The sequence below is a fragment of the Agelaius tricolor genome, unplaced genomic scaffold, assembly GCF_023055355.1.
Source record: "Agelaius tricolor isolate 1412-34295 unplaced genomic scaffold, bAgeTri1.0.p SCAF_12, whole genome shotgun sequence".
Lineage (NCBI taxonomy): Eukaryota > Metazoa > Chordata > Aves > Passeriformes > Icteridae > Agelaius > Agelaius tricolor.
In genome coordinates this window covers 24,972,396-24,990,954 of record NW_027269272.1, presented here as the reverse complement: position 1 = coordinate 24,990,954, position 18,559 = coordinate 24,972,396, and the positions used below count along the sequence as shown (strand labels likewise).

Genomic DNA, 18,559 nt, shown 5'->3' with positions numbered 1-18,559 from the left:
GTAATTTTGAATGAAGAGTCGATTTTAACAGCGTGTTCGAAATGGGTGCCAGTGCCCCATCCCAGCCTTGTGTTCCCTTTTCCCGGCATGGGTGCCAGTGCCCCATCCCAGCCTTGTGTTCCCTTTTTCTTCAGCCCCCGGCCCGGGGAGCGCCGCTCTCCAGTTGTTTCTAATTCCCCTAATTCCCAAACTCCTGGGCTGTGACCCCGATGCGGGCTCTGTCCCGCTCCATGGTTTGGTTGAAATCCGCCCCTTTCAGGCCGCACTCGGAGAATTCCGCACTCCGGGAACCCCCACGGCTGGCCCAGGATCGCTCCCGAGGAGGGACCAGCCCGAGGGCGCTCCGGGATGGGCTCGGTGCGAGCCTCCCCTCTCCGTCCGCCCTCAGAGCCGCTCCCTGCGGGGCCCGTGAGGGGCCGGGGGGACAGCGAGAGCCTCCCCTCTCCATGCCGCCCCTGGGGCTCCCGCCGCTCCTTGCGGGCCCGTGAGGGGCCGGGGAGGCAGTGACAGCCTCTCCTCTCCATCCGCCCTCGGGGCTCCCGCCCGGCGCCACTCCGTGAGGGGCCGAGGGAACACTGAGAGCCTCCCCTCTCCATCCGCCCTCAGAGCCGGACCCTGAGGGGCCCGTGAGGGGCCGAGGGAACACTGAGAGCCTCCCCTCTCCATCCGCCCTCGGGGCTCCTGCTGCTACCGGAGGAGCCCGTGAGGGGCCGGGCGGTGCGAGCCTCCCCTCTCCATGCCGCCCCTGGGGCTCCCGCCCTGCGCCGCTCCGTGAGGGGCCGGGGGAACACTGAGAGCCTCCCCTCTCCATGCCGCCCCTGGGGCTCCCGCCCGGGGACGCTCTCTGAGGAGCCCGTGAGGGGCCGGGCGGGACCGCGGCGCCTGCGCGGAGCCCCGGAAGAGGCGGGAGCGACCCGGGGCTGAAGCCGGGATTGGAGCCGGGGCCGGAGCCGGCATTGGAGCCGGGAGCGGGGCCGCAGCTGCAGCCGGGGCCATGCTCAGGGTGTTACGGGCCGGGCTGGCCCCCGGCCGCCCGCGGCACATCCAGGTACCGGCGGCGGGACCGCCCCGCTCCCGCATGAGGGGACGGCGCCCCAGGGAGGGGAGGGAGCCGCGAGCAGAAGGGATGGAGGGCGGAGGGACAGCCCGGACGGGCCGCAGCAGCTGCAGGGAACGAGCAGCCCCCGGTCACATGGATGGGGACAGGGGAACCGGGAATGGGCAGCGGGGCGGGCGGGGAGGGACCGCGCGGGTTGTGGTGACAGCTCCGAGGTGACCCTGGAAAGGCCACTCGGGTCGAGGTGACCGGTTCGCCATAGATTGACAGGAAGCCGTGGGGAAGGGTTTGGCAGTTCAGCCATGGGCATAGTGAATCCCAGGGTAAATTACCTTGGAACAACCCTCCAAGACAATCGAGTCCCAGCTGTGCCCGATGCCCACCTTGTCCCCAGCTCAGAGCTCTGAGTGCCACCTCCAGGAATTCCTTGGACACCTCCAGGGATGGGCACTCCAGACCTCCCTGGGCAGCCCCTGCCAAAGCCTGACCACCCTTTCCATGGGGAAATTCCAGCTGGTGTCCAACCTGAGCATCCCCTGGCACAGCTTGAGGCCATTTCCCCTCATTCCATTCCTGGTGTTCTGTGAGCTGTGTTGGATCCACTCCTGGCTGAGCAGTGCCCTTGTCTTGCCTTGCAGCTCCTGCTGACCTCGTGCAGACACAGCTCCTCGGGGGTCCTTCCCAACGAGAGGATCAGGAACATCGGGATCTCGGCTCACATCGACTCCGGCAAGACCACGCTGACGGAGCGGATCCTGTTCTACACAGGCAGGATCGCGCAGATGCACGAGGTTGGGCTGAGCTCCCACTGGGATCTTCCTGCCACTGACCTCCACACTGTGTTTTTCTGCATGAGGGAGGACGCTCAGTCCGTGCAGCATCACTCCTGCACGTGGATGCACAATATCATGGAATGGTTTGGGTGGGAAGAGAGCTCACCCATGGGCAGGGACACCTTCCACAGATCAGCTTGCTCCAAACCCTGTCCAGCCTGGCCTCGGACACTTCCAGGGATGGGAATATGAATTCTTAGCAAACTCCTTGAACTAATTTTTTTATTTCTCCTAAGGTGAAAGGTAAGGATGGAGTTGGAGCTGTCATGGACTCCATGGAGCTGGAGCGACAGCGGGGCATCACCATCCAGTCTGCAGCCACTTACACCATGTGGAAGGACACCAACATCAACATCATCGACACGCCAGGTAAGGGCAGCTGGCAGCATCTGGGGATTGCTGTTCCTATGGGTACAGGGCACGTGGTGCACCTTTGTGTCCCTGGTTGTGACAGAACATGGAGTGGTGGGTTCAAACTGACAGAGGGATAGATGGGGTATAGGGAAGGAATTGTTCCCTGGCAGGGTGGGCAGGCCCTGGCACAGGGTGCCCAGAGCAGCTGTGGCTGCCCCTGGGTCCCTGGCAGTGCCCAAGGCCAGGCTGGATGGGGCTTGGAGGAGCCTGGGATAGTGGAAGGTGTCCCTGCACATGGCAGGGCTGGAATGGGGTTTAAGGTCCCTTCCCACCCAAACCATTCCATGACTCTGTGCTCCATCACTTCGGTTGATATCACCCAGTGTGATTCCCTTGGCTGTTGCTCCTTTCCAATGCATTTATCATTTTTATTTGTGTTTGTTATCCAGGCCATGTGGACTTCACCATTGAAGTGGAGAGGTCTCTGAGGGTGCTGGATGGAGCCATCCTGGTTCTTTGTGCTGTGGGAGGTGTGCAGTGCCAGACCATCACTGTCAACAGGCAGATGAAGCGTTACAACGTCCCCTTCCTCACCTTCATCAACAAACTGGACAGGATGGGCTCCAACCCAGCCAGAGCAGTGCAGCAGCTCAGGTTTGGGCACTTACAATGATTCCTGAAATTCCAGGAGGATTCTCTTGGGCGCTGCAGTTTGGAGAATTCCTGACACGAGGTTAAATCCTGATCTGGACAAATCTCCATTGTCCCAAAACCCCCCAGTATTGGTGTCAGCCAGGACCTGCAGTGACCAAGGGCTGGGGTTTGATGTTTGCTTTGTTGGTGGAAGTGTATCAGGACCTACTTTGAGAACAGCCTCTTAGTTTTCCCTGGATCCTGCTGAAATTCCAGCAGGGTGGTGACATATGGTGCTTTGGATTCCTGGAAACCCTGCTTACTCCCAACCTTTCCCTGCCTAATTTGATCCATGAGTTAATCTCATTAATATTCATTAAGGGAGAGGCAACTCCCTTAATCAAGCAATCAATCTCAAACTCATTTCCCCTGCTGCCTTTCCCATGGGAATTGCTCCCTGGGCCTGCTGGGATATAAAAGGGGGGACACAAAGCCCTAAACCACAACTGGGTGGTTTTTATCCATATTGGTAGATTTTGGCACTGTCCAAAGGACAAAACATGGATTTTGTGGGAGGGGGATGTTGCTCAAAGACCATCTGGAGCACACACATAGAAATGACTTTTTGTATTCAATGATTCCTATTTTCTCTTTTTCAGATCCAAGTTGAAACACAATGCAGCTTTTGTTCAGATTCCAATTGGGCTGGAAGGAAACTTTAAAGGAATCATAGATCTTATTGAAGAAAAAGCAATCTATTTTGATGGGGCACTTGGGTAAGTCCTGGAAATTGCTTCTTTTCTAGCTGGAGCTGCTCTAGGCAGGAGGAATTCCTGCAGTTTCTCTTCAGAGATGAAACCTAGCTCTCTGGAAGTTTGGGAAGGGCTTGAGCTGGGGCTGAGGGTCCCCCTGCAGCTCTCCCAGGGCCTGCAGGGAGCTCTGGCTGGGGGTGGCTGTGAAGGGCTGGTGGCCACACTTCCCACCTGGAGAAGCAGGAGGCTGCTCCATGAGGGGATCCTGCAGCGTGTGTGGCTCCCTGGGATGAAGATCAGCTGTGGCTGAGCTGCTGGCAGTGGGAAGGACTCTCCCACACCAGAGATACCAGCTGATGTCCACAGGGGATTTTTTCCCAGGGTGGATCGTTCTCAGTCAGGGTGGTCACGCCAGGGGTGGGCAGGCTGATTGATCCCTGTGGCATTCCTGGGGGTCCCTTTGGAGCTCCTGGGGGTCCCTGTGGCATTCCTGAGGGTCCCTGTGCTCCCTGTGGAGCTCCTGGGGTTCCTGGGGGTCCTTGTGGCATTCCTGGGGTTCCTGGAGGTCCCTGTGGCATTCCTGGGGGTCCCTGTGGAACTCCTGGGGGTCCCTGTGCTCCCTGTGTGGTTCCTGGGGGTCCCTGTGCTCCCTGTGGAACTCCTGGCGGTCCCTGTGCTCCCTGTGTGGTTCCTGGGGGTCCCTATGGAACTCCTGGGGGTCCCTGTGCTCCCTGTGTGGAACTCCTGGGGGTCCCTGTGCTCCCTGTGTGGAACTCCTGGGGGTCCCTGTGCTCCCTGTGGAGCTCCTGGGGTCCCTGTGCTTCCTGTGGCATTCCTGGGGGTCCCTATGGAACTCCTGGCGTTCCTGGGGGTCCCTGTGGCATTCCTGGGGGTCCCTGTGGCATTCCTGGGGTCCCTGTGGAGCTCCTGGGGTCCCTGTGTGTGCAGGCAGACCCTGAGGGTGGAGGAGATCCCGGCGGAGCTGCGGGCGGAGGCTGCGGAGCGGCGCCGGGAGCTCATCGAGTGCGTGGCCAATGCTGACGAGCTCCTGGGGGAGCTGTTCCTGGAGGAGAAGATTCCCACAGCTGCACAGTTAAAGGTACCTTCCCTGTGCTGCCTGTTCCCCCTCACCTGTGTCCCTGTCCCCTCATTCCTCAATAAATCTATCAGGAATTCTGTTTGCTGGAGTTGTGTCAGCTGGGCTGAACTGGCAGGGCCCGTTCCCAATCTGTTGAAGAATTCTGGAGAGCAGAATTGGGGGGTTGGGGGGTGTCCAGGGGGGTGTGGGAGCAGCTCTTTGCTCCAGGGGAGGAGAAGCCCAGGGAAGCCAGGGGATTGGGCTGTGCTGCAGGAGGAGTTCACTGGGATATTTTTCAGCTGGCAATCCGAAGGGCAACGCTGCAGAAATCCTTCACCCCTGTCCTCGTGGGAAGTGCTCTGAAGAACAAAGGGGTGCAGCCACTGCTGGATGCTGTCCTGGAATACCTTCCCAACCCTTCTGAGGTGGAGAACTACGCCCTCCTCAACCAGGGGTGAGCAGCAGCAGGAGTGTCCAGGGGCAGGGCTGTGGAGTGTCCCTGCTCATGGCACTGGATGGCCTTCAAGGACCCTTCCCACCCAAACCAGTCTGGCATTCCATGGAATAGTTTCAAAGCAGGAAACATTCCTAACAGGATCATCCACAATCCTTTACCATTGGTATCAAACACTGCCACCAGCATTTGGCACAAAGTCCCAAAGCTCCTCTCTCATTCAAGGGTTACTCTCTGTGCTGGGATTTTGCCACATTCAGTGTTGCATTTGGACAATGGAAGATAATTCTTTAGAATTAATAATAATTCAGATAATTCTTTAGAATTGATGGCAGCCCTTAAAGCATGGCCTACCTAGAGGAGGGAGCACATGCCAAGTGTGTAAATTGTGTTTTATTCTTATGGACATGAATCCCAGCATCCCTGAGGCTGGAAAAGAGCTCCAGGATCATTGAGTCCAAGCTGTGCCCAGTCTTCCCTTTGTCACCCAACCCAGAGCACTGAGTGTCACCTCCAGGAATTCCTGGGACAGCTCCAGGGACAGGGACTCCAAACCTCCCTGGGCAGCCCCTGCCAAGGCCTCCCCACCCTTTCCATGGGGAAATTCCTGCTGATTCCAATCTGAGCCTCCCATGCCCCAGCCTGAGGCCGTTCCCTCTCCTCCTGTCCCTGTCCCTGGGAGCAGAGCCCACCCAGACATGTGAACCCCAACAGCAGAGCCTGTAGATGTTTAGAGGAGACTCTGGTGTTCGTTCCTAACCTCTCCTCCCTCTCATCCCTGTTTCTCAGGGATTCTCAGGACCAAACCAAGTTCCTGTTGAACTCTGCTCGTGATGATTCCCAGCCTTTCATCGGCCTTGCCTTCAAGCTGGAGGTGAGTCTCACACTGCTCCTTCCCACAGTCATGGAGGGAATCCAGCTGGTGCTACCAAAACTCACCTACAGCAGGCTTTTACATCACTTTAGACTGAAAAGCAGTTTATATTTGACTTCAATTGAAATTTAACTTCTTTTTAAAGAAAAGGCTTCAACCATAAAATCCATAAACTCTGACAGTTTGGAACTTCAGGGTGGGTTCTGGACCTCAAGTATTTCCTGGTTTTCTTAGTTAAAACTTGAACATCTGGGGGGTTGTTGGCTTAACTGAAATATTTTCAGGGAAAAATCCTGGCCTTGGAAACAATGGGACATGAGAGAGTCAGAGTGGGAAAAGTGCAGAAATTAAGGCAAATAAGTTGTTTACTACTTAGAGAGCAGCACTTCAGGATTTCTGTGGAATATGGAAAATGGCTGGCCACGTTCCATGGTAGCATGTATCTCTTGGGAAGGTTTGGGAATGAAAAATTGCTTCAGAAAATTGCCAAATTCCATTGCAGAGAATCTTTCATTTCCATTGGTAGTGTGGAAACTCACACCACATTTAGTCAGTGCAGCTGGTGCTTGGGATTGGTGCTGCTGGTGCCTCGTGAAGGCTGGTCTAGAACAGAGACTGGATGGGATTAAAGAATAAAGCAGGGATTCATTCCAAGGATCTCCTCCATGGATCCACCTTGGGCAGCACCAGAGCCCAGCCAGGGCTGCACCCAAGATGAACCAAAATGGCCCCAAAATGCACCAGCGCTCCCGGGGTCTCTGCCTTGGATCAGTTCTGCTCCATTTGCACCTTGCAGTTCATTGTCCCATCCCAGCTTTAGCCCCTGCAGTCCCACCCTGCTTGTTTTTCTCTCTCCAGCCCACGGGGTTTGTGCTCTTGGGCTGAGATTTGGATCATTTGTCCTTGGTGCCCAGCTGGAGCAGGAATTGTTTTGTCTCCCTGCTCTGTGCACAGAGCTCACCATCCCCTCATGTGAAGCTCAGAACTGCACACTAAAGCAGCACAGAATGTGAAACACAGAAAAGCTCAAACCTGAGGCATCAGTGGTTCCCAGAATGATCAGATTTTGGTGGGCTGTGCTTGCAGGCTGGCAAGTTTGGGCAGTTAACCTACGTCAGGGTGTACCAGGGGATGCTGAAGAAGTCAGATTACATCTACAACACCCGCACAGGGAAGAGGGTCAGGGTGCAGAGACTGGTCCGGATGCACTCGGACAACATGGAGGTGAGTGGGCCCCAGGGATGGGTCAGCACTGCCTCAGCCCTGCATCACCCTGGATGATGATCCTGAAGCACAGGATGGTCTTTGCTTCTTAACAGCTTTGCTTTTGTTTGATCCTGAATTAATCCAAGCTGAGCCCTCCCTTTTGTCCTTTGAATAAAGAGGGAGATTTGCAGGGTTTTTAACCAAGCTGGAAGTTTTTAAGGAGCTCAGTATGAAACCTTAAAACACAACAGTTTATGGATCTTCTATAATCCAGTGGAGTTTGGGTGTGAGGGAAAGACAGAATCAATCCTGGAATGGTTTGGGATGGAAGGAACGTAAGGATCATCCAGCCCCAAGGGAAGGGACACCTTCCACGATGCCAGGGTGATCCCAGCCCTGTCCAGCCTGGCCTTGGACACCTGCAGGGTCCAGGGGCAGCCACAGCTTCTCTTATCCCAGTGTTGTCTGCAGAGGAGTTTTCCTTCCCTCAGGATGTGAATGAAGTTTATGCTGGGGACATCTGTGCCCTGTTTGGGATCGACTGCGCCAGCGGGGACACGTTCACAGATAAAACCAGCACCGACATCTCCATGGTGAGTCCCCCTTGCCCTGGCTGCCTCAGGCACTGCCAGTCACCAGGATTTTGCTGGAATTTGTAATCCCCTTTTCCTTGGCCACCCAGGAATCCATCCACATCCCTGATCCTGTCATTTCCGTGGCTATGAAGCCTTCCAACAAGGTAGGAGCCTTTGCACCAACCTCTCCTCCCTGAGTTCCCTCCCTTTGCTGCTTTGTGATTTCATGGAACAGTCTAAGCACTGTTGGAAAGTGTTTTATCCCAAATATCCAAGACTTTATCCATTGGATAACCCAGAGTTGGATGCTGTCACTCAGCCAGAAACATGAGCTTGAAATACATAATTAACACTTTAATCAAGAGTTAGAAATCTTCCATAAAATAACCCAAAGAGCAGAAATGCTCAGCAGTGGATGGGAGAACTTGAGGCTTTTTTCTTGGAGTGACTCATGGATGTTGAGCAAATCTTGGCTTTCAGAATGACCTGGACAAGTTTTCCAAAGGCCTGGGCCGCTTCACCAGGGAAGATCCCACCTTCAGGATCCACTTTGATGAGGAGAGCAAGGAGACCATTGTCTCTGGGATGGGGGAGCTGCACCTGGAAATCTATGCCCAGGTAATTTGGGAAGCACATCCCATGGACTCTGCTTCTGCCTGCTTTTCCCATCTCCTTTTCCTCCTCCCTATTCCTTCCAGCTGCTTAGGGAAAAGTTCAACTTTTAAGTCAACATTTGAAGGTTCTTTCTCTCCAGTGGTTCCATTCTGAAGGCTTCTAAAAGGAAATTTTGCCTGGAATATTTTTAGGATTTGGTACAATCCATAAAAAATGTATTAAACACTACACTTTGCTCTAGTAGCCTTTGCTTATATTAATTAATAATACCTAATTATAATTAATTTCTACAGAAAAAAATCCTCTGTTTCTGTGGTTTTAAGTATCATTTTGTGATAAAAGCTGGTACAGGGAGAAAGGAGTAGTTAGAGGGATTTGTTTCATTCCAGCTGATGCTATATTTTAATCTTAACACAAAAAGATGCATCTTAAATATTGAAAAAATGAAGAAAAGGTGATTTTTGCCTTGAAAAACTTGAATTTTAATCATACAATTAATTGTGTTTCCTTTCCCTGCATCTGAAGATGCATGTCTTAAAGAAGTTGATGGGGAATAATTTGTTAATTAAAAAATAAAAAAAAGCCCCAAAAATCAATCCAACCCCCAACCAAAAAAAGTGATTAATCCTGATGAAGTTACTAAATAATTCCCCATGGAATAACCCTCATCACTGTGGGTTTCCTCCTGCAGAGAATGGAGAGGGAATATGGTTGTCCTTGCACCATGGGGAAGCCCAAAGTGTCCTTCAGGGAGAACATCTCTGCCCCTGTGCCGTGAGTATTCCTGCTGGGAATTGTTGTATCCATCCCCTGGAAGGGAGGGGAAGTCCCTTGGGAATTCTGGGATCAAAAACATCTGGGATCAAAAACTTTAGGCACGGGGGAAAGTTGGATTTAATGTCTTGTACCGTGGTTGGTCTCCACTCCCATCACCTGCGACTTCCAGGTGTGGGAGCTCTCGGGTGTTCCCAGGGGTGTTCCCAGGGGTTCCCAGGTGTCCCAGGGGTTCCCAGGTGTCCCAGGAGTGGTGCTCAGGAGCTCCCAGGAGTGGTGCTCATGTGTTCCCAGGGGTGCCCAGGAGCTCCCAGTTGTTCCCAGGGGTGCTCAGGAGTTGCCAAGGGTGCTCAGGTGTTCCCAAGGGTGCTTCCAGTTGCTCCCAGGTGTTTTCAGGAGCTCCCAGTTGTTCCCAGTTGTTCCCAGAGGTGCTCAGGAGTTGCCAGAGGTGCTCAGGTGTTCCCAGGGGTGTTCCTAGTCGCTCCCAGGAGCTCCCAGTTGCTCCCAGTTGCTCCCAGGTGTTCCCAGTTGCTCCCAGGTGTTCCCAGTTGCTCTCAGTTGTTCCCAGGGGTGCTCAGGAGTTGCCAGAGGTGCTCAGGTGTTCCCAGTTGCTCTCAGGAGCTCCCAGTTGTTCTCAGGAGCTCCCAGTTGCTCCCAGTTGTTCCCAGTTGTTCTCAGGAACTCTCAGTTGTTCCCAGTTGTTCTCAGGAGCTCCCAGTTGTTCCCAGTTGCTCTTAGGAGCTCCCAGTTGTTCCCAGTTGTTCCCAGTTGCTCTCAGGAGCTCCCAGTTGCTCTCAGGAGCTCCCAGTTGTTCTCAGGAGCTCCCAGTTGCTCCCAGTTGCTCCTAGGAGCTCCCCGCTCCCCCGGCGCGGCTCTGGGTCACTCGGGCCCCGCGCTGGGGGTGCCACAGCAGGGTCACCTCCCAGGGCAGCACCTCCTGTGGGGCACACACAGCACTGTCAGCAGCCCCTGCTGCCCCTCCCAGCCTGCCAGGAGCTCCCTCATGGAGAACTTGGGAATTAAACCCAAAGGAATGGGAGTGCAGGGGGTCAGGAGCAGTAGAGCTGGGAGAGAGGTCCCTGGATTATTACAGTCAAGAGCTTCTCTTCCCAGTTTTCTGTGGTTTTCCTATGAAAACACCTGCTCTGATGGCAGAGTTTTGCTGGAGAGCAGCACAGATGTAAATGCTGTTCTGGGAGCCAGTTTGTGCTGGGGGTTACTGGGATTGCTGAGGTCTCTGTCCTGGGCCATGGAGGATCCACAGCCCAGCTGGAATTCAGCATCCAGGATGCTCCAGCTGCCCCTTCCCTTTATTCCTGCCCACTCTGGCACTGGGGTCTCCCAAGGGAGAGCTGTGAGGGACCAGATTTGAACCTCAGCCATTCCCACCAAAGGCCCAAAAGAGCTGGAAGTTGCTGCTGTTGTTCCTGGAATGCTGAGGCAGGCAGGGCTGGGGCCCTGAGCTCACCCTGCAGCATCAGATCTGTGTCTGACACACAGCTGCAGTCCTAAAACACCCAAAAAAGGCTTTTTAAGAATAAAATGATTTACCTGGGACACCATTTCGTGGAGTAGAAGCACAAAGTCAAACTGAAGGTCTTCATCATTTCTTTTCTGGAAAGACAGGATGAAAAGGGCTGAATTTGGGGGTTCTCCCACCTCACAAAAAGTGGTTCAGTTCTCTGTGATTATCACAAAAATTCCCTCATGGATTTCAGATAAAACTGGCAGCTCCTGATCACAAATGAAGCAGGTGGGGCTCAAGCACTGTAACAAAATTAAAAGCTCCTGGTTTGAATTTCTGTGCACTCTTAAAACTGCACTGGAGACAGTGAATGTAAAGCTCTAAACTGCTAATTCCTGCCTTACAGAGACCAGATCTGTCAGGAATTCTTTGGGATGGGAACACCTCATTCTAGCAGGTGTCAGTTTAACCCAAACAATCCCAAATAAAATCCTCAAGAAAATAAGGACACTCCAGAGGCCTTTCTGTAAGTGACAGCCAGGGATTCTGAGTGACAAAATAATCCCTGGCCTTTGGAATAGATGCTTTTCCTGTGTTTTCAGGGACAAAGGGACAAAACTAGAGATGGCAGCTGGGTTAGTTAATAGTTATTTGTCTCCTTTATCCTTAAGTTTGTTAGAGAGAATCTTTAAACTCTTGCTGGTGCACAGCCCTGCAGCAGCTGTGAATTCTCTAAAATGCCATCAGAGGGAGCAAAACATTCACAAATCCTACTCCCACAAGGAATTCCTGTCTTTCCTTCAGACCCAGAACTTCCTGGGAATTCACTCTCTGTTCAGAGGGGTAAAACTTCTGGAGCTTTTGGTTTTCTAAACACTAAATCCTGCTGCTTTTTCCTGGCTCCTGTGGAAAATTGCCTTGAATTTAAAGCTGACGATCACTTTAGGGTTATTTTTAACTCAGAATCGATTTTCTCTAACAGAACACAGCGAAACTGGGAGGATCTATGGAATTCTGTTAATTTAATTTATTGTCCTTGCCACAGCTGCTTAGCTCATGAATACTTCCATGAAGTAAAATTTCATCATTTTTTTACTTGGGAAAGCCAAGGCCAGGCTGGATGTGTTGGAGCACCCTGGGCTGTGGAAGGTGTCCCTGCCCATGCAGAGGGGAATGGGGTGAGCTTTAATGTCCCTCCAGCCCAGAGCAGCCTGGGCTTGTGTTCCTGTGGGAACTCACCACTTGCTTCACGTGTTTCACTTGGGCAAGGTGGAACTTGGTGTTTTCAGTGGAGTTCTGCCAGATGACGTAGCCAGAGGCCACCCAGGCCAGCAGGTGGATGGGCTCCAGCTCTGGGGGAACGTTCCCGTGGCTGTCTGCAACCAAAGCAAACACAGGGTGTTAAAGAGAGCCCTTAACAGAGCATTGTCACCTCACACAGGGCCTGCTGCTCCAACCCTGCCACACAGCCTTCCACGGCTTTGGAAGAGCTGCTCCATCACCACGGGGTTCTGCTCCCACCTCACACAACCCTGCAGTGCTTTGGGTTGGAAGGGCCCCAAAATCCCATCCAGTGCCACCCCTGCCATGGCAGGGACACTTTGCACTGCCCCAGGTGCTGCCAGCTCCATCCAGCCTGCCTGGGACACCTGCAGGGTGTTCTCCTCCACTTCTTCCTCTGAACAGAAACCCCAGGTCTCGAAGGCAGGGCTTGGTCTGAGGTGAGGGCAGCCCCTCGTTGTGCACTGGGGTGTTGGGTGTGCTGTGCCAGGACACCCTCAGAGGGAGCAGGGACAGGTGGCAGGGCCAGTGCCAGCTGGTTTTCCAGAACCCTCAGAATCAGGAATAAATACAGTGGCTGTGACTGCAGCCCCCCCCAAAAAGAGAAAGGTGAAGGCCTGAGCCCTCTCCCAGCCCTGGCTTGTACCTGGGATGTTCTCAGCCACAAGCTCCTTTTCCAGGCTCCTGATCCGATTGTAGAACTCCTTGTCTGCTTCCTCTGTGCTCCTGAGCTCCCCTTGCACTGTGAGCTGCACATCTGGAGCAGAGGTTTTGCTGCCCAGGTGATAGAGAACCTCAGCAGTGCAGCTGACAGTCCTGTCCTGTGGCAGAGTTAATGATGTGCATTATTAGCTGATGAGGATGTGTACAACCAGGTCATTTGCACTTCTGAAAAGGTCATTTGGATGTAGTTGCTGTTTCCTCTGAGTCTGGTCCCCAGAGGTTTGTGGATATTTAAGACAAGGTTAAATTCCTGGCATTTCTGTGAATGTTTGAGGGTGGGATTTGCTTTCTGCAGTGATGGTTGGGGTGCAGAATGTCCCTTGTGCTGTTCAGTTGGAGCTGGGTGACCCTGGAATGTCCTTGTCCTCCCTGCACCATGGCCTGGTGGTGCAGTGGAAGGTACCAAGTGGTCAGTGGGTTCCTTTTGGTTAAAATTCAGTCTTTTTGGGGCCTGATTGGCAGCTCAGAAAAATCAGGAGCATGGTTCAAAGTCTTAAGTGCTGTGTGCACAGAGTGTGTAATTAAACCAGTGTGACTCACTTTATCCAGGACATCCTCCAGCTCCAGTTCCAGGTAGTACTTGTGCCCCACATCATCAATGTCCTAAAAAAGGGAAAATATTAATAACATTTATTTTGGCAAATACTGAATGGCTGCATCCTGGACAAAATCAGAGCATCCCCGGATGGTTTGGGTTGGAAGGGACCTTAAATCCCACCCAGCACCACCCCTTCCATGGGCAGGGACACCTTCCACTATCCCAGGTTGCTCCAAGTCCCATCCAGCCTGGCCTTGGGCACTGCCAGGGATGGGCACTCTGTGCCAGGGCCTCTCCACCCTCATTTCTATCCTGGAACACCCTGGATTGCCAATTCTGGGCTCCTGTGTAATTCTACCTAAGAATTTGCTGCTTGGTTAAATACTCACCTAAAAGCCTTCAGTGCTTCCTTCTATTAATTCAGTTTTGCAGGTTATTATGAACTGGATCATGCCCTGTATTTTTCTGGCTTTAGGAATGGAGCAGGTGGGGTTTGCAGTGCCCTTGTTTTGGGAGGAGCTTTGCTGTGCCAGGTGTCCCTGCGGACCCAGGGCAGGGCTGAGCCGTGTCCTGGCACGCACAGGAGCACCCAGAACCCTCCTCCTCCTCCTCCTCCTCCTCCTCCTCCTGCTCGGGAGGTTCCTCCTGGCCGGGTGCCGGTGCCGTGCCCTGGGCAGGGCTCCCTGGGCGCTGCTGTCACCGCAGGTGACACACGGGGTGTGTCCCCAGCGCTGACCCCGAGCTCTGCCAGGACCCCCCGACGGAGCCAGGCGGTGCCAGCCCCGCGGTGACAGCGCCACAGCCCCAGAGCAGCTGCGGCTGGGAAGGACACGGCACCTGGCAGGGCCACCTCAGGGGTGACACCGGGGCGCGCCCGGCAGCTTTGGGATGTCCCCAGAGCGGCACCTCCACACCTCCCGGTGTCCGTTCCCGGTGCCGGTTCCCGGTGCCGGTTCCCGGTGCCGGTTCCCGGTGCCGGTTCCCGGTGCCGGTTCCCGGTGCCGGTTCCCGGTGCCGGTTCCCGGTGCCGGTTCCCGGTGTCCGTTCCCGGTGCCCGTTCCCGGTGCCGGTTCCCGTCGCTCACCTGGCGCCGGGCGCGTTGCAGCTCCCGCAGCCGCAGGCCGCTGCCGGGGCCGCCCCGCAGGTACCGCAGGTATTCCACGGCCACGGCCGCGGCGCGGGCGGCCGGGAAGTGGCCGGGAGGCAGCTCCATGGCCCGGGCGCCGCTTCCTCCTCCCGCAGGAAGCGCCGGGCGGGGCCGCAGCGGGCGGGGCGGGCTCCGCGGGCCGGGCCGGGCGCGGCGGGGGCAGAGCATCCCCGCACGGCACGGGATAACGTGTCCTGCACAGAGCATCCCTGCACGGCACGGGATAACGTGTCCTGCACAGAGCATCCCTGCACGGCACGGGATAACGTGTCCTGCACAGAGCATCCCCGCACGGCACGGGATAACGTGTCCTGCACAGAGCATCCCCACACGGCACGGGATAACGTGACACACAGCGTTAGATTGGGATATCGGGAATGAGTCCTTCCCGGGAGGGTGGGGAGGCCGTGGCACAGGTTTTCCAGGGAATTTGTGGCTGCTCCTTGGAAGTGTCCAGGTTGGACAGGACTTGGAGCAGCCTTGGATAGCAGAAAGCGTCCTCGCCCGTGGAATTTTGAATATGAATTCCTTTCCAGCCCAAAGCAGTGTGTGATTGTCTGAAATGCAGAATGGGAATGTTTTCCACAGAAAGCTGTGGATTGTGTCAGGAGTGATGTGGTGTTTGGGGTGTTGTTGGATTTAGGTTTGAGTTCACCCACAAGAAGCAGTCGGGAGGAGCCGGCCAGTACGGCAAAGTGATCGGAGTGCTGGAGCCCCTGGAGCCAGAGGACTTCACCAAACTGGAGTTTGAGGACAGAACCATTGGCACAAATATTCCCAAGCAGTTTGTGCCCGCTGTGGAAAAGGTACAGACCTCTCTCTGTGACACAGAAAATCCTGATTGCTGTTGTGTTCCTGCACTACCACCCACATTTGCTGTGCCTGCCTTGCCCCAGGAAAGGAGGCTTTTCCTGTTGCTCCAGTGGCAGCAGGATCACAGCTGTGTGGTTTTACTCCATGTCTTGCATTCCTGGGGTTTTCAGCTAATTCAGGAGCTGCTGTTGTCTTTGGTGGTGTGTGCTGCCTCTGTTTCCCTTGTCAGAGCCTCCTGCTCAAGCTGCTTTTTCCTGGCCTCTTCTGCTTCTGGTTGTGGCCCCACAATTCTCCTCCCAACCCCAAAATATGTAACTTCTTCTGTGACTCCTCAGAGGCCAGTTATACAGGAAACTGTAATTAGCTCAATTTCCTCCCTCAGTTCCCAAATTCTCTTTCTTTATCTCCTCTGTGACTGCCTCACTGTATAATTTATTATACACAGCTTTAATTAACCTACCAACATCTTGGAATTCCTGTGATAACCTACAATTATTCCTTCATTTTTCCATGCTGCAACACTTTAAGATTTTTGCCAAATCCTGAAAAAACCATAGCCTTAAAGGAATCTTGTTCTCCAGGCAAGAGTTCTTTCCACACTGAGCATTCTTTTGGGGTTTGGCCGTGGAGTCTGTTAAAAAGGCAAACCCCGAGGCCGTTTTTCCTGGTTGTGTGATTTTTGTTTGTACAATCAAGCTGAGGTGGCAGAGGCTGGCAGTGCAGAGGTGTTGTTCATTGCCAGGGCTTCAGAGATGCCTGTGAGAAGGGTCTGCTCTCGGGACACCGCATCTCCGGGGTGCGCTTCGTGCTGGAGGACGGCGCCCACCACATGGTGGACTCCAACGAGATCTCCTTCATCAGGGCAGGAGAGGGAGCCCTCAAACAAGGTACAGCCTCCTCCTTGGGTGGGTTCTGCTGGCTGGTAGCCATCCATCCACCTACCTACCCACCCACCTATTCCATCCACCCATTCCATCCATCCACCCATTCCATCCATCCATCCATCCATCCATCCATCCATCCACCTACCTACGCACCCACCTATTCCATCCATCCATCCATCCATCCACCCACCCACCTATTCCATCCATCCATCCACCCACCCACCTATTCCATCCATCCACCCATTCCATCCACCCATTCCATCCATCCATCCATCCATCCATCCATCCATCCACCTACCTACCCACCCACCTATTCCATCCACCCATCCACCCATCCACCCATCCACCCATCCACCCATCCACCCGTCCACCCGTCCACCCATCCACCCATCCACCCATCCACCCATCCACCCATCCATCTATCCATCCATCCATCCATCCATCCACCTACCCACCCACCCACCTATTCCATCCATCCATCCATCCATCCATCCATCCATCCATCCATCCCCCCAAAGCTTTCCCAGTTTTATGGAGCAGAACATGCACAAGAGTTTATACAATTCCTGAGGGAGGCACAGTAATTCCTGTGGCTGTACAAAGGAAATCCTGTTTTTCTAGAATTCAGTACAGCAACACCACTAGGTTCATCCTAACGGGGTAGGAAAAGAACATTTGGTCAAACTGGGCCTTTTTTAGGAAACATTCCTTCACTGAAGGAGAGGTTGGACACTGGAAGGGGCTGCCTTGGGAGTGCTGGGCTGACAATCCCGGGAGACAATCCCTCAGACAATGTGTGGATGTGGCATTTCCCAGTAGGGTTTAGTGAGCACAGTGCTATCAGCCACAGTTGGTCTTGATGATCCTGGGGGTCTTTTCCAGCCTTGGCAATTCTGTGATTGCGGCTCCAGGAATGAAAGGCCAGGAGCTGGAATTCCCCCTGTTCTCAGGGTTTTTCCCTGACATTACCCATAAACCACATGCTGCTGTGCATGGGAGCAGCTTGCCTTGGAGCAGGCTCCCCTTTGATGCTGGATTCCTGTTTCCATCCTTCCCCAGCCATGGAGAACGCTGCCGTGCGCATCCTGGAGCCCATCATGGCCGTGGAGGTGGTGGCTCCCGTGGAATTCCAGGGGGCAGTGATAGCTGGGATCAACCGGCGCCACGGCGTCATCACGGGCCAGGACGGCTCCGAGGGCTACTTCACCCTCTATGCTGAGGTCTGTGCTCACTGCTCCTCACCTCCCCTTCCCTGTGTTTGAGTCCATTGTTTTCCTCAGTTTATATGGATACAGTTGTAGGTTGACTCGATTTCAATGTTCCTTCTTTTATCTCCCTCCTCAAAATGATTGGAGAGGATCACTGGGTGTTTTCCTGCTGGGTGAGCCGCACCCTGTGGCCCTTCTGCTTCCCAAATTATCCTTGGAGGAATGTCTGGAGATACCTCAAACCTTGGTGGTTGACTCATCACTGAATTTAGGATATTCCAGTTCCTGGTGCACTCAAACTCTCAGATTTTTCTGCTGAAAACACACTGGAAATATAAATTAATTAAAATAACAGATACTTTACAACAGCAGACCATTAAATCAGAGCTGTTTACACACAGCACTGACTCTTTTTGTCATAATTGGGATTAATTAGCTGATAGCCCAAAAGTGATGGGAAAAACCTCATTTTGAGCAAATATGTTTGGATTTTAGGTGCCACTGAACGATATGTTTGGATATGCCACGGAGCTGAGGTCTTGCACAGAGGTGAGTCCTCCTGGTCCTTTTTGCTCAAACATGTTTGATTCTGTAAATTTGGGCTCATTGGATCGTCCTGTCCCTGGCAGCTGCAGCAGGGAATGAGATCAGATCAGAGCTGTGGAATTCCTGGCCAAACAATTCTCCTGTACCTGAGGAGTTTGGGTGGGATTGTGGAGGATCCTGGGGATCCCTTCAGACAGGAGCTGTGTGCCCAGCAGGGTTGCACATGGCCCATCCTCTCTTCCCAACTCTGCAGGGAAAAGGGGAATACACCATGGAATACTCCAAATACCACCCCTGTTCAGCCAGCACCCAGGAGGAAATCATCAACAAATACCTGGAAGCAACGGGGAGACTTCCTGCCAAAAAGGGCAAAGCCAAGAGCTGATGGGATTCCTCTGGAGTCCTCTGAACAGCCTGTCCCAGCCTTCTCCAACAGCTCACTTTCCCAAGCCATGGAGCAGCCCAGGCTGGCTGGGTAAGGTGGGCTCCAGTGGGATTTGGACTTGGAATTTCATCATGGAACCTTTCCTCTGGGGTGGTGTCAGCAGCACCAGGGGATCACCACAGGATTGCTCTGTGTAAATGCTCTTGTAACAAATAGATGTTAAAACACGGCTGATGATTTGTCTTAACCAAGATCTATTAAAATAATTTTATTTTTTACTTGATACATCTTTATTTGGGAATGTTAAACTGAGGTAAGAGCTGCTGGACAGGTACAGGGTGTGGGACATCACTTAGAACATGGT

At 53.7% G+C, this 18,559-nt stretch overlaps 2 protein-coding genes across 3 annotated transcripts; one reads left to right on the top strand and one right to left on the bottom strand.

The window, feature by feature from the left end:
- The first annotated feature begins 891 nt into the window (after positions 1-891).
- GFM1 (G elongation factor mitochondrial 1) lies at positions 892-18,473 on the top strand. The gene is made up of 18 exons (XM_071438228.1): positions 892-1,048; positions 1,696-1,848; positions 2,127-2,259; positions 2,694-2,898; positions 3,537-3,653; positions 4,578-4,728; positions 5,007-5,161; positions 5,951-6,035; positions 7,122-7,259; positions 7,733-7,834; positions 7,924-7,980; positions 8,297-8,434; positions 9,123-9,205; positions 15,003-15,165; positions 15,915-16,059; positions 17,116-17,276; positions 17,760-17,813; positions 18,064-18,473. Exons 1-18 carry the CDS (start codon positions 995-997, stop codon positions 18,193-18,195), a joined length of 2,226 nt encoding a protein of 741 aa, XP_071294329.1. The 5' UTR covers positions 892-994; the 3' UTR covers positions 18,196-18,473.
- On the bottom strand, positions 6,316-14,456 carry LOC139595188 (latexin-like). 2 transcript variants are annotated; one of them, XM_071438254.1, is made up of 6 exons: positions 14,297-14,456; positions 13,215-13,277; positions 12,598-12,772; positions 11,910-12,046; positions 10,757-10,819; positions 6,316-6,480 (listed from the first exon to the last, which is right to left on the bottom strand). In XM_071438254.1, the coding sequence occupies exons 1-6, from the start codon at positions 14,423-14,425 to the stop codon at positions 6,316-6,318; spliced, it is 732 nt and encodes a 243-aa protein (XP_071294355.1). In that variant the 5' UTR covers positions 14,426-14,456. The 2 variants fall into 2 exon arrangements, with proteins under 2 accessions (XP_071294355.1, XP_071294354.1); XM_071438253.1 differs by lacking the exon at positions 6,316-6,480 and adding an exon at positions 8,150-10,142 and having other exon boundaries at positions 14,297-14,429.
- Positions 18,474-18,559: the final 86 nt, after the last annotated feature.

Excerpts from the sequence above, each read along its gene's own strand:
- GFM1 (XM_071438228.1), top strand. The coding sequence starts at position 995 with ATGCTCAGGGTGTTACGGGCCGGGCTGGCCCCCGGCCGCCCGCGGCAC. Across the intron at positions 1,849-2,126 it reads GGATCGCGCAGATGCACGAG|GTGAAAGGTAAGGATGGAGT; the intron begins GTTGGGCTGAGC and ends ATTTCTCCTAAG. Across the intron at positions 7,981-8,296 it reads CTATGAAGCCTTCCAACAAG|AATGACCTGGACAAGTTTTC; the intron begins GTAGGAGCCTTT and ends CTTGGCTTTCAG.
- LOC139595188 (XM_071438254.1), bottom strand. The coding sequence starts at position 14,425 with ATGGAGCTGCCTCCCGGCCACTTCCCGGCCGCCCGCGCCGCGGCCGTG. Across the intron at positions 12,773-13,214 it reads TGGAGGATGTCCTGGATAAA|GACAGGACTGTCAGCTGCAC; the intron begins GTGAGTCACACT and ends ACTCTGCCACAG. Across the intron at positions 10,820-11,909 it reads TGAAACACGTGAAGCAAGTG|AAAAGAAATGATGAAGACCT; the intron begins GTGAGTTCCCAC and ends CTGTCTTTCCAG.